This window comes from Colletotrichum fructicola (genome assembly GCF_000319635.2).
Source record: "Colletotrichum fructicola Nara gc5 chromosome Unknown KSG_Nara_v1_contig03, whole genome shotgun sequence".
Taxonomy (NCBI): domain Eukaryota; kingdom Fungi; phylum Ascomycota; class Sordariomycetes; order Glomerellales; family Glomerellaceae; genus Colletotrichum; species Colletotrichum fructicola.
In genome coordinates, this window is record NW_027094053.1 from 591,356 (window position 1) to 605,548 (window position 14,193).

General features: G+C 51.0%; 5 protein-coding genes across 5 annotated transcripts; 1 reads left to right on the forward strand and 4 right to left on the reverse strand.

Moving 5' to 3' along the window:
* Positions 1-235: 235 nt before the first annotated feature.
* CGGC5_v004939 (uncharacterized protein) lies at positions 236-1,018 on the reverse strand (the record flags this gene model as incomplete). Its single annotated transcript, XM_032030094.1, has 1 exon — positions 236-1,018. One exon carries the CDS (start codon positions 1,016-1,018, stop codon positions 236-238), a length of 783 nt encoding a protein of 260 aa, XP_031893134.1.
* Positions 1,019-1,132: 114 nt separating this feature from the next.
* Positions 1,133-1,747, reverse strand: CGGC5_v004940 (uncharacterized protein; the record flags this gene model as incomplete). Its single annotated transcript, XM_032030105.1, has 1 exon — positions 1,133-1,747. One exon carries the CDS (start codon positions 1,745-1,747, stop codon positions 1,133-1,135), a length of 615 nt encoding a protein of 204 aa, XP_031893135.1.
* A 559-nt stretch (positions 1,748-2,306) lies between these two features.
* CGGC5_v004941 (uncharacterized protein) lies at positions 2,307-4,304 on the reverse strand (the record flags this gene model as incomplete). Its single annotated transcript, XM_032030116.1, has 1 exon — positions 2,307-4,304. The coding sequence occupies one exon, from the start codon at positions 4,302-4,304 to the stop codon at positions 2,307-2,309; it is 1,998 nt and encodes a 665-aa protein (XP_031893128.1).
* Positions 4,305-4,537: 233 nt separating this feature from the next.
* Positions 4,538-6,230, reverse strand: CGGC5_v004942 (uncharacterized protein; the record flags this gene model as incomplete). The annotated part of the gene is made up of 3 exons (XM_032030126.2): positions 4,538-6,052; positions 6,115-6,154; positions 6,214-6,230. The coding sequence occupies 3 exons, from the start codon at positions 6,228-6,230 to the stop codon at positions 4,538-4,540; spliced, it is 1,572 nt and encodes a 523-aa protein (XP_031893129.2).
* Positions 6,231-9,234: 3,004 nt separating this feature from the next.
* On the forward strand, positions 9,235-10,272 carry CGGC5_v004943 (uncharacterized protein; the record flags this gene model as incomplete). Its single annotated transcript, XM_032030148.2, has 1 exon — positions 9,235-10,272. The coding sequence occupies one exon, from the start codon at positions 9,235-9,237 to the stop codon at positions 10,270-10,272; it is 1,038 nt and encodes a 345-aa protein (XP_031893131.2).
* Between the last annotated feature and the right edge of the window lie 3,921 nt (positions 10,273-14,193).

Consider the following 14,193-nt stretch of genomic DNA (forward strand, 5'->3'; position numbering starts at 1 on the left):
GATTATGATCTTGGTGTGGATGTTGACAGTTGGAGAGATGGAATAGCTTGGAATCTGGTCACGTTTGATTGACTTTGGCTTGAGAAGATTGGCAGATGCTTTGGGCTGAATCATAGCAAAGACAGGCAGATTCCCACACCAGAATGCAGTAACGATGATTACATTTGAACAATTGCTCGTATCGTGCCATGCTCTCATCCCCATCACTGATCTTGCTCGAACCCCTCTCGGAATCCTACCACATGTATGGTTTGGGGTCGACCTCATCTAAGAACCTAACACCCTCCCTCTCAAGCTTCTCTCCGTCCAAATCCCACAAATCTGCCTCATACCGCGTCCAAAAGCCCTCTTCCGGGCCGTCCTCATCTTCTATCGTCGTCTCCACCGCGATCTCCTTAAAATTCGGCAGCCTCCCACTTCCAACCGCCTCCTCCAGCCCCTTCACATCCTCCCGAACACGTCCTATCTCCCCCAATATGTGCAGCCTCTTCAACGACTTCGGCAAACACTTCAGATCGCCTTCCGCCGCTACAATCTTGATACGGTCGTAGCTGCGATCGTGCCGGCTCGTCGATTCCAGAATCCCAACTCCGTTCCCCAACCCTGCCCTGCTCAGATTGTGCGCCTTCACCCACAGGTTCTCCAGCCTCTGCAGGCCGCCGAACACCGACGTCAGTCCGTACCGTCCGTACCAATAATCCAACGGCGCGTCGATGCAAAGCGTCTCCAGGGTCTCGGGGAACCGCACCGCCAGATACCGTTCGTACATGGGGCCCCGAGGCCACCTAGGAGTGGGCGAGCTCTTGACCGTGTAGACGAAGGTCTGCAGTCTATGGAGCCGCTTCAGGGCCTGGTCTAAGTGGTTCGGGTCGATGACGGCGCAGTGCCAGAGGACGAGGCGCGTGAGCCAGCTGAATGTGATGAACTCCGCGGGCGGGAGGCCCGTTTGTAGGTCGCTGGTGAGAAGGTCCTTGACGTAGCCGTACTTTGCGAAGATCCCGCACCGGCTGGGCGTCATGCCGGCTATTCCAGGGTGCCCATCCCCGTTGTCAACTTTGGTTATACGTAGGGCTGTGAGCCGCGGTGGGAATCTCTGCCGGACTTTGACATTCGTACACGACACGTCCAGAGGTTAAAGAAGGTCCATCATGCAATAAGGCAAAGTGACCCCCTCGACGTTCGGGAGCCGCAGCAGGATCAATTGCGCCAGCAGGCCCAACCTGTGGCCGTGGCCGCACTGCACCGGCACATGTGGCCCGACGCGTTCGCGCCCAACTTGATCCAGAGAAACCCAGTGATCCTCCATACCCCTGAATCCAGCTTTGCGCGTGTCGCTCCTCAAAGAGTCAAGCTTGTTGGCTATCTTCCCATAGCCGGCATTATCCCTATAGTTCTTCGCCAGTAACGGGTCCTCTTCGTAGTCGACCACGATCTTCGTCGTGTTCTGGAACACCTGTGGTTGTGGGGCTGAGCCCAGCACGCGGTGGAGCTTGACCATCCGCGGGAATATGTTCTTCTTGGTGAGGAAGATGACGCGGTGCTGCTCGTGTCTGAAGAGCTCGTGGAACCTGCGGCAGGTGGGCGTGAGGGAGTTGATGATTCGTTGGCGCACGATAGACGGGCAGTCGGCGACGCGTCTGGGGCCGAGGGACTCGATGGCTGTGTCGTCTGAGACTTCTGTCGTGGCGAGGTCGAGGATGTTGTCGATTAACTCGGCTGGGAGGTCTATAATGCTAGCCATGGCCATGATGAAGTGGGAGGAGGCTGGAGGGAACAGGTCTGTTGTGAATGGCGCAGTCTGGTAGGGCCCGGTGGCATGGGAATAATCGTTGTTTTGGAACAAAAGAACTTGTCGAGTAAATTGAACTGAGAGGTCGTGTGCAGCATTGGAGACAAACAAGCGTTTAGGTTCCTGTGTGGACGACCTTTGCAACCCTTGCGGTTATGCAAAAGGCCGGGTTCTCGCCGGTGACTCGACTGGAACCAGGCATAATCAGGGTCATGACGGCACAGGCAACTTCAAACCTGTATTCGCAGTGATAGGATCTCTTAGAGTATATTTACGCTGCTGCTGGTATCTCTGAAATTTGCAACTTTGTGACTACCATCATGATATAGTCTCGATCGTCATGTTTGGCCACAACCCGCCCAGCAAGCCCAAAGAACACGCTCAAATGCAAAATTCATCATGATTGAGGCAACGGACTCGCTGCTTGCCTTACTAGAGCCCAAAGCCGCTTCGTGGCCCGGGCCGCGTCCGCCGGGCCACCCGGCGTGGCCCCTATGATTCGTATGCTTTCACGAACTTAGCGAGGCGCGTCTTCATAATTCGGCCAGATCGCAATGGGCGTTTCGCTGGGCGTGTTCGTCCGCCTCAGGGTGGGTTCCTTCCCCGGCTCCGTGGCAGGATGCATCCACTCCAACCAGACGGGCATCGGCATTTCTGTGTTCTTGCTGGGTGCGGGGACAGCAGTCCGTTTCTGCACGATCAGCTTCGCACCCGTCCCAGGGTACTTCCTCGTCCCGTAAACGACCATCTCCCTGTTGGTCCACTTGAGGATCTCAGGGGCATCCTCCCTCCATTCCGACCGCACCGGCCGCGGCCAGATCTTTGCCGCTGAACTGCCGACAACAACCGGTTTGCTGCTCTGGGGACTCCTGAGCTGCCCTCCTCCAGTACCGCATTGGGCAAACCTCTCTTGTAAAGAAGCCATCGCCTCAAGCGTGTCACTGTCATCTTCCCCCTCCACCTCGATGTCATGCAGATACGGGACTCTCTTGTGGTTCCGGATGAGCCGTTTCAGCGGCTTCGGCAGCCAGAACTCGCCGGCGAGCCTGGCGACGCGCACGCACGGCGGTAGAGCCTTCAACACTTCCGTAGCTTCGCGATCCATCTTATTCCTGTCGCGGTAGCCGTAGCTTCCCTGGGGAATGTGGTGCCCCAGGTTCAGGTAGATGTGTTTCAAGTTAGCATACTCCCGGAGGCGGCCCCAGGCAGGGGGCCTATCCGACTGCGTGCAGTGGCGCAAGTCGAGCACGAGCGTCCTCAGGCACCATAAATGCATCGCCGTCAGAGCATTCTCGAGGAAGAGCATGGCCTCCTGCGGAACCCGCACCCGGTGGGGCGTTCCCTCGCGCGTCTCGCGGTATTTCGCCATGAACCTGAACTCCTCCAGCACCGGGCAGCTGCGGATGTAGAGGGCCACAGCGGCCATCTCCTTCCAGCTGTCGACGCTTCTTGAGTTGGTCAGTGTGAGCTTGCGGACAGAGTTCAACCATGGCAACAGGTGGGGGTTGTTCGGGTTGACCCAAGGCATAAGGCGTCCTACGGGCTTCAGTTCCTCGACGGAGAGTCGCTCGGTTTTGAGGCACATCTCCATGAGAATTCGCAGGTCCTTGTCGTCGACATGCTGCCACTCGGTGGCGCTGCGGTTGATCTTCATGGCCACGGATCGGACGGTTGGCAGCGTGGGGAGGGTCACTCGTGGCGGCACTGGTGGCAGGTTTTGCCTCTTGCGGTCCCCCGCATCTAGCCTCTCGTTCTCCAAAGCTGTGTACACGTGGGAGAATACGCGCTTGCCGTGCTCGAGACCAAGGTCGACAAGGCCAGGGAGGCGGCGCAGAAGAATCAGAAGAAGCGTCTCCATGCGCTGGCACTCGTCCCAGTTCCGCGTCTCGACTTCGTCGGTGTACTGCTTCATCGGCCGCTCGGGCACGCGGCTCTGCGCTCGTTTGGTGCCCTTCCACTCGAACTCCTGCTTGTACGGTAGGCCCTCCCATTTGCAATCGCAGAAGGGGGTGCCAGTCTCCGCGGCCTGCTCCACCACCCACTTGGCATCATCCTGGGTGACCACTGTCACGCCTGAGTTCACCACTTCGAGCTGAAGGTAGAGCTGCTTGATTCCTTGGGCGATTGTTGGTTTGTCTGTTACGAAGCGCACGAAGGACAGCAGCTTGGTGAGGGAGCGTGGTCCAGGGACGGGGATGCAACGGTACAGGAACGGACTGATGATTGTGCGGCACCTCCGGTCGACCAGTGACAGGTTGTACACGTCTTTCCAGCGATGGTGAATAATCGCAGGGCCGTCTACTTCGAAGACATATTGCAGGCTGTGATGCGTGGGAAATAGCAAAGAGCAGATATTGGTGAGGATTTCCGGGGTCAGCCTTGAGAATGGATTCTGCTTCTGGATCAACTTCGCGGATGCAGCTCGTGAGGATGGGTTTGGCTTTTGGGCGTCTTTATTCTGTCTCTTTTTGATTCTCTGACGCTTGTTCTTGTTCATGTTCTTATTTCGTGACATTTTGGTTTTGTTGCGGTGGGCACAGTATTCCTGAACATTGAAAGGGTGACGTTGTTGGACGGAATGTAGCTAATTAAAGTCTCGGCGCGTGACAGACGCGAAGTGTGGCACGATATCACGTGACTTCACAGCTCTATGCGAATGGCTGGCCCCTGTCTGCAGGCCCCTTTTCATTTTCTCAGAACAGACTCAAAAAAAGCAAGCAACACACGACGCGACAATCTATGTCGCTCTCAGAAATACCGATCCCATAAGCGGGCGTCCCGAATCATGCCTCGCCTCGTCGGCGCGTCCACCCCAACCTGCAAGAACAGCTTCCGAATGACCTCTTCTGGCGTGTAATCATCGCCCGTTGGCCAGTCCAACTCAACTCTGACAAGGTTCGGGAAAAGCTCGCTGTGCCCAGCAAGCCAATAGAGTCCTCCGCTTGGCACATACGAAGCGTTGTGCAAATGAAGCCTTTTGATAGAAGGCGGCAGGGACATGATGAGCTTTTCTCTTCGATCAACTCTAATCAGCGTCCCCTGGACCGCAGGCAAGTCCCCAGTAATGGTCCTGTTATCAATCCAGAGATTCTCCAGGGCGACGAAGCAATCGAGCTTAGAAACAGGCATGCTGAGGAAGCCGCGAGGGGAGTACCCTGAGGACGAAATGCACAACGTGCGCAGCGTGTTCGCATGTTTCCGCAGAGCGTGTATCACCTCCCCGGGCTCAGCCTGTGTCGATTGTGTCACTCCAAATGACTCGCACGCTGTTGGCAAGTACTTGAATGTCGACAAAGCGCTGCAGTGATTGGCGATGCTCTGCATGGCTGCGATACTTATGTGCTGAGTAGTCAGGGTGAGATGAGAAATGTTCGCCCAATTCCCGACCGGGCCCTTTTGAAGTCTGAAGTCCACACCGGCGTCATCAAGACACAGCCGACTGGTCTTTGAGCCCAAGCAGAGAAGATTCGCAAGCTCATCCCCCTCGAATCCGATAGTTCGGAACGGTTCGGTGCCTGCAATATGTGTCATAACAAGAGAGAACAACTGCGGGAGCCAGGGTTTGCCAACAATCATCGGTGTCTCGTCAGCGAACCTGACCCTTTCGTCATCTGGGTCGAATCCTGGGCCACGCTGCTTCGCTAGGTTACCACGAGCGAAATTTCTGAATACGCCGTAGGGGCAGGTAAGCGCCAACTCTTGCGTTCCTCGGAGATGAGCAAGCAAGATGGCGACGAGAACCTGGAGTCGCAGGTGTTCCTCCTCTTGATAGCCAGGGTTTCTTAGGTCGATTAGACTCTTTGCTAAATGATCAGCGGCCAGATCTTCGCAAGGAAAGATCTCTTGAGGATACGTGATTCCGGAGTTTTCGGCCGCGGTCTGGATTAAGTATATATCCTTCTGTCGAAGAGATCCAGAGCCGGTCCTCCCCGGATCGAGGTTGATGTACACTTGCCTCACGTCGGCAGCTGCTTCAGTATGCGCTGTGATGAACCGCAAAAACGATACGAGTCTCGTGATTGGAAGCTTCCCTTGGATCCTGATCTGTGTGTACAGCTTGTCGGAGACAATTTGGCGGAAGTGGCGGTTCAGGAGTGAGAAGTTGAGAAGGTCGTTCCATCTGACTCCAGTAATTCGTCCCTGCTCATCGATGTCTCTTGTCCACACAAACAGATCATGCATTGGCAGACCCAACCGCAAGTGAGAAAAGATGGTCAGGATGAGCTCCGGGGGAAGATCGCTAAGCTGACCCATGGTGTATGTCTGGCGTGGAGAACAGGGTCAGCTTGGTTGGTGTTGGTGAGAGAAATTGACGCGCAACTCACAGTGAACGATGTCAGAGAAGCGAGTTCAAGTAGTAAGGGCCTTGGGGGCAGGGGGTGGTTGAGATGACTGGAAAGTCAGTCACGAGGCTTCCAGCATACTCCGTCCAAACAGGCATCTTAGACATTGAATATTCCAGATGGTGCCTCAGAAATATCAGTAGGCGAAAAGGTCTTTGTTTTGAAATTCGACCCGCGCATTCTCACTTAAAACCTGGTTCTTTGAGTTTAATCCATGAGGTGCAAAGTGAATGCATTTCTAAGAGCTGGGAAAGTCTTCGAGAATCATTCGGCCATTAGATTTGTTGTTTTTTGTTCTTGAAAGCATTCTTTCTCTAAATGGGTCTTTCATTCAGCAGCCCTGTGGATAAGAGCAATTGATCTCTGCGTGGTCATTCCTTTGAGACATTCGAGACATCATGTCCATCGGGTCACATGACCAGTCATGATTCCTCCCATCTCGCAGGGCAGTCCCGGCCAATCATCGCAGCGCTACCAACTATGGACCCAGTCGGTGCGCCAATAATTGCTTCCCTCTTTCGCTTGCAACTTTCACTACAACTTCAAACTCAACACCTCATCTTGGGCTTACAAGAGCCCAGCGTCTCCCTGCAAGCCACCATGGCACGATTCTCAGACCTTTCTTTGGAGCTTTTGGAACTCATAGCTTCGCACCTTCGCGTCAATAGGCCGGGAAATGGAGCAGGCTCAACGCGAGAAATACTGCTCACCCACGAGGGAGGCATCTCAGAAGTCGCGAGGGACCTGCGGAAGGCCCAGGCTTCCTTTTCCAGTTTCTCTTGCGTGAACAAAATTTGCCATCGATTATACTATGAGGAGGCCCGGCGAGTCGTCAGCATCCACGGTCTAGACGCGGCCAACCAGCTCATCAGCCTGTTCCGAATTCTGCACAATAACCCTAGAATCAGCCGCTTCGTCAAGGAACTTATTCTTCATTTCGACCTGAATGATGACACGAGTCGCATATCAATCAGGAATATGGCCTTTCTCATGAGGCCTGAGATCCTCCGAATTTTCCGTGGTAATACGAGTCTAAACGGGTACCACAGGAAACTGGAAAGGGTTTATGCGGAACAACCAACCGCAGTGAAGAATTCGAAATACATACTCTGGGCTACGGCGCTGGTATTCCGCGGCTTGGATCACCTCACACACCTCACTCTCGCTGTCCCTGAACACACCCTCGCACACGGAAAAACCATCATATTTGGCGCAGGAACCATTGGATTCCCATCTCTGCAGTCTTTGACTATAGCAGATGCTGGTGTTACTGTCAACGAAGTGGGATGGACCTTCCCACCTCCCTGCATGTGGGACAGCTTGCTTGAAAGCGCCCCAGATGTGTCGGACGTTTTTCTTCACAAGTTCAACGATTTTGATGGATTCTTTGAGCAAGAAGCAAATACCTTCGGGAAAACTTTAACCTCACTCGTGCTTAACGACGTTGACATTGACTATCACGACCTGCAAATGAAGCTCCAAGATTTCTCAAATCTCGGAAAGTTCGTTTGCAGACGAGTAGCTATCGGTTTTGATGAAAGTCTATTCGGGGTGGAGGTCCTCGACACTTCCGAGGAGGATGACCCAGTTCCGTTGATGACTCTCCTCTCTGAACTAGCTGCAACTCTACATACCATTTGCCTTCCCTCCGTACATGAGCTTCCAGCGGTATTGCTTGGCCCTTCCTCATTCAGGAAGTTCCGAAACCTTCAAAACCTTTGGTTAGATGCGGATTTCAGCAAACATCCGCGCGACGAAGGTTACGGAAGTACGGAACCCCTGCAAGGCAGAATTCTCAAACATCTGCCGGCCTCCCTGGAGCGGCTGCACCTCGAGGGGAAACCCACCGATGAAGACCTCAGCTGGCTAGCATCGAACCGCAGGTCCCGGTTACCGAATCTGAAAGAATTGGGATTGGATACGACGTATGTTAATTCTGCAAGTATGCGTCCTCTCGTACAGCATTTGAGAGACGCTGGCGCTGCTATCGTTCCCGTGGATCCGTATCCCCAGCTTTGGTAGCAGAGCTCTACGCTGAGGGGTCCGTTCTTTGAAGAGCTAAAGACGAAGGAATTTCAGGGCATGCATAAAACAAAGCCGAAAAAGACATGGCATATCTCGAAAACTACCCGGGAATGGATCATTCTGGAGCAGAGATTCAATACTAGACGCCATCAATATGCACTCTTTGAGGCGGGAGACTGTCAATGTGAATAGCACAGCTGAAACGAAAGAAGCCCCCCAAGGCATTTGTGTCAGTGAACATGATTTTCTTTGGTCTGAGTCAAGGTATCGTCGGCATTTATGGATTCATATGACTTAAGGCTTAACACTGAAATAAGCATCCGACTCGAAAGTGGCCAGCGATCTCCTGAAGAAGACTGGAATTTTGGCTGACGCATCGTTTCCGGTCTAGGATGACAGTGAAACAGCAGTGACAATGACAGCAACACGGGCTGTGACAATTATGTAGCAATTGCAGTGTAGTACTCCACACCGTTAGCTCAAAGTGTCCACACGGATTGCAGAACTCTTCTGATGACGCTTATCTCATAGAGTCTCATGACTAGCCCCATCCCTGTGTTCGGCTATATACATAGACAGCGGTGACAAAAATGGACCCAGTGGGTGTGGAATGTTGTGTTGATTGCCATCGTGGCTTCAAACCTCACTGTAGGGCTACAGCACCCCGGAAGCTCGACTCGCTCTTGAAAGATCGCCATGGCGCAATTTTCCGACCTCTCTGTGGAGCTCTTGCTTCATATAGCTTCTTTTCTTCGAGTCAACCAGCCGGGGAACTCCACCCAATCGACCAGGCAAACAATACTGAAATCTAGCCGTGAATGCGCTCGCGAGGCCTCGGTAACCATTCGAAAAGCTCGAGCTTCCCTTTTCAAACTATCTATCGTCAGTAAGACCTGTCGCCAACTTCTGTTTGAGGAGTCTTACCGAGTTATCAGTATTCACGGTGAATATGCGGCTAATCAGCTGATCGATCTTTTCCGTGTCTTGCGCAACAATCCCACCCTCAGCAACTCAATCAAGGAGTTTGTTCTTCAAATAAAGCTGGAAGACAGCCCAAATCGCATCGCCCTGGACAATATGGCGTACCTCTTATCTCCCGATCTACCCCGACTTTCCGAAGATGAGGAGGTGGTTGAAGGTAGTCACGCATCATACTTAGCTCTGTTAGAGAGCTATTTTGATGAGAACCCCACAATACGCAACTCGAAGTACATCATCTGGGCTGCGGGGCTGGTGCTGAGTCGGTTAACTCACCTCACCGACCTCACTCTCTCTATGTCCAATCATACTCTGGTACACAGCCACATGATCTTATTCGGTTCCTTTTCTACTCGCTTCCCATCACTAAAGTCCATCACTCTGGAGGACGCAGTTCGCAGCAACTATTCCGCTGATCTTTTTGATGATCTTTATTGGGACTCTTATGCCCCCAAAACCTGGGACATCTTGTTCGAGGCCGCTCCCAACGTTTCGGACAGTTATGTTCAAAGTTGGAGCGACTTTCAACACTTTTCTCAGCCCACAACCATTTTCGAGGCCAACATAACCTCACTCGTCTTCGATGAAGTCACGATCGATTATGACGACCTCGCTGAGATGGTTGAATATGCCAAATGCCTTGAAATGTTCGTATGTCGTGATGCAGAGATTACATTCGATTTGATCGACCAGAACGACTTGATGATCTCGCTTTTAACGGCCCTCTCCGAGCGAGCAGCAACTCTACGCACAATTGCAATTGAGACTCTACCGACATGGCACCTTACAACAGAGGTGCACGGCCATAGAACGTTCAGTAACTTTTCCAAACTTCAAAACCTCTGGCTAGATGCGAGTTTTGTGCAACACGCGCTCACCCTGGTTCACGACGAGACCGGCAGGCCCAAAGTGTGCAACGCAGTCATCGGCATGTTGCCAGCCTCCTTGGAGCGGTTGCACATCGATCACTTTCCTGAGCAAGAGCTCATCTGGCTAGCAGAGAACTGCGAATCCAAATATCCAACCCTCAAAGAGGTGGGGTTTTATGCGGGCTTGAAGACGGATCATTTCAGGGAGAAATTTCAAGAAATTGGCATGGCCGCTGCTTATGTGGATGAGCACCCCCAGCTTTGGTAGCTCTAGAGGTAGCAGACGGAGTCGGATTACGGTGCAGTGGCCGAAACAGTGGCTACGAGATCGCTGCGGTACCCCTCTTCCGAGACTAGCATTGATTTTCTATGAGCTTGGCGGGCGAGAAGAAGTGTAATATGGGCGAAATATAACGGATATTGGTTTTGGTGTACCTCGTGGTTTAGAGAAGATGACACTTACGTGCAATGCATGATGCCCTCGTCGCTCTCCCCCACAACAGGATAAGTCCTATTGGTGTTTGACGAAAATCCAAGGACAATTGAAATTCATTGTTGAGGGCTTCACGTAATCAAAGCTTTAAAGGGGTCGAATTATCGCTGTTGAGTCCGTAGATGGAACCCACTTGCGGGTTAAAGACTTCCTGTACGAATATAATGAATGTAGAAGACGTGAGCAGCCCGAAAACCTTTTTGCCACTCTCATGATTGTCATCTTTTTGACCTAATACCTTTCTGGCCACCCGAAAGCATTGTCACAAAGGTACTCATTTCACCCACAGCCTGTGTGGGTTCAATTAATGACTCTTCAACCGCTAGCTCAACTTCAAAGCTTTTAGCAATCCGCGAAAATTCCTTCATTTTCTGTCAGATCCCATTCTACTGCTTTTATCTTGGAAGCTGTGGACAAAGACTTCCGCATTTGCAACACCTGTACACACCACTTCACGCGTCGCCTTCCTCACTTCTCGACCTTCACCCAGTCGTTTCATTTATAGCTGCGATGGCGAAGCTGTGCGATCTTCCCACAGAGCTCCTGCTACATATCGCATCATACTTCGATACCATAAGCCCTGGCCAGCATGCCACCGGCAAGATCGAATGGGCCATCGCCCCGTATGATATCAAGTTGAACAGAGCCAAAAAAGCAGCCATAGTCAATCTATCCAGCACCTGCATTTTATTGCGCCGAATCCTATTTTCGGAGGTGTTTCGATTCATCAGCATACATGACAAAAACGATGCACAGAAGCTCGTCTCCCTGCTCTGCCTTCTAGACGAGAAACCTCAGATCTGCGACTGCATAAAGCAGATTTTCGTGAGCATTACGCTTGTTCCAATTTCGCATAGAGCATTGCCGGATTCGCACGTTGATCAGTCAGATCCCCTTGAACTTGCAAAATATGATGATATTCTGCGTTTCAAGCTTGAGAAAACTGATGGTCTTCGGCGTTCGACTCTTGAGAAGACCAATGGTGTTGCCAAACGGGCGAGTACTGTTCAAAGCGGAGAGTATCTTGCTTTCATGACCGTTGACCTGCTTTGCCGCCTACGGCAGGTCACCCATGTTACCTTGTCGGTTGGCGGTGAGATCTTCCGACAGTTTTCATTACTTCTCAACTCAAAGTACAGAGGGCTACCATTTGATACGCATCTGCACCCTTCCGCAATCTGGGGGATTGAATCTCGCGCCAATGTTTGGCCTGGTTGCGTGACTGGTGTTAATGGTACGGAGTGCTCGTTAGCCCTACGAAATCGGCCGTTATAGCATTTTATGAAGAATTCTTTTGTGAATTTTTATAACGTGGTTGATAAGCGAAGCGATCAGACAAGCGAAGCGATCACCCGACCGCAACATACCTATCTCCTACCTTTACATTTACATTACGCTACACACAACCATGTCATCAGCAAATAAAGAAGCTCAATTGAACTTAGCTACCCAAGCAATCAAACGAAGCAATAATCTTAGCTTAAGAGCTGCATCCCAGATACTCAGTGCCTTACTCAACGCTACGCGACCGAATGAAGGGAAAGCTATCACGACGTGATACTATACCTAACTCACGCAAATTAACGGAGCTTGAAGAGGAGAAGCTAGTTGAGTATATCCTCGACCTGGATTCCCGATCGTTTCCTCCTCGCATCAGTGGTGTGGAAGATATGGCCAATCGACTGCTTGCCGACCGCGACGCGCCCCCAGTTGGGAAGCGCTGGGCTTCGAACTTCATCAAGCGACAACCGCAGCTCCGGACGCGCTTTTTTCGCAAGTACGACTATAAGAGGGCCCAATGCGAAGATCCAGACGCGATAAACGCGTGGTTTCGTCTTGTGGCGAATACAATCGCGAAATACGGCATTGTGGACTCCGATATCTATAATTTCGATGAGACTGGGTTTATGATGGGCCAGATTGCATCCGGGATGGTCGTCACGAGTGCCGAAAGGCGTTCAAACACGAAAATGATGCAGCCTGGTGACCGTCAATTGGTTACAGTCATTCAGGCCATCAACTCGTCAGGCTACAGCGTTCCGCCGTACATCATCGTTGCAGGCCAATATCACCTCTCCACGTGGTATACAGAAACCAGTCTCCCACGCGACTGGGTCATCGCAACGTCTGAAAACGGATGGACAACAAACGAAAGAGGCCTAGACTGGCTACAGCACTTTAACCGGCATACAAAACCGCGTGCAAGTAGTAGTTATCGCCTCCTCATTGTCGATGGGCATAAAAGTCACCACGCCGCCGACTTTGAGATATATTGCAAGGAAAACAACATCATCACACTCTGTATGCCGGCCCATTCGTCTCATCTGCTTCAGCCCTTAGATGTTGGGTGTTTTGGGCCGCTAAAGAAGGCTTATGGTCGACAAATTGAGGATAAGATGCGCCGGGGTAATACGCACATTACAAAGGAAGACTTCTTCCCTGCGTTTCGCGAGGCATTTACACAAGCCCTCACAGTTAAAAACATCCAGGGAGGTTTCAGAGGGGCTGGGCTTGTCCCTCTAAGTGCCGAAAGTGTGCTTTCAAAGCTCGATATCAAGTTACACACTCCAACGCCTCCATGGTCCCTTCCAACAACACCCCCCGCGTGGACTTCTCAGACGCCAAACAACCCAACTGAGGCGTCTTCTCAGTCTGAACTCATCAAAAGGAGGATCTCTCGCCATCAGAATAGCTCCCCAACTTCAATTATTGAAGCTGTAGAGCATCTATCAAAGGGAGCGCGGGGATTTATGCACCAGATTGCCTTACTAAGGTCTGAGGTCCAGATCCTTCGGGAAGAGAATAACCTACTTAGCCGACGCAGAAGGGCTAAGAAAACACGTCTCAGACAAGGAGGAAGTCTTACTGTAGCTGAGGCTGAGGACCTTCAGTCGCAGAGAGAGGCGACAGCTCAGATCGAGGAGGAAACGCGCCGGAGTAGTGGCCGTCGGCCGAGGACGGAAACAGGTCAACGGCGATGTGGTGTCTGTGGGAACACTGGTCATAATGCGCGAACATGTCAGTTTATTGAAGAAACATCTAATGAAGAGGTTTCTGAGTAGTTTGAACTCAATTGATTCTGTGGGTGTTGTGTACGAGTTAGAAATGTGCTGTGGTTGCGGTTGGGTGATCGCTTCGCTTGTCTGATCGCTTCGCTTATCAACCACGTTATAACTAAAGGGAATATAAGGACCTTTTTTTCCTCTACTCTAACCTAAGCTAGTCTCTTTAACTACTATATCCTTAAATAAAAGTAATAATAGCGATTAGTTCTTAGAACTATTTACTATACTTCTTATTAAATATTTTATTAGTTTCCTTTATATTATTTTTATTTTTTAGGTTTTTAGTGATCTTTTTAAATCTCTATTTAATTTAATAAACAACTTAGGTTTAAAGGTTTTCTAAGAACTTAATATATATTATAAAGAAGTATAAGTTAAGTTATTATTAAATATATAGTAAACTAATCTCTTTTAAATATTTAATATTATTAATAATAAAAGCTATATTAATTAAGTAAGAGGTATATATAAGATTTATTTTAGAGGGTTTTAAATTTAAGCTATAGTATAATAAGGGGTTACTTGTTACGACCCGTTATGCATGGATAACAGTTGACCGACCCACTTGGGCGTCGGGCGGCTAGGACAGGACATTTGTACTGCAGGATCACGGGAACAACAGGGACTCACT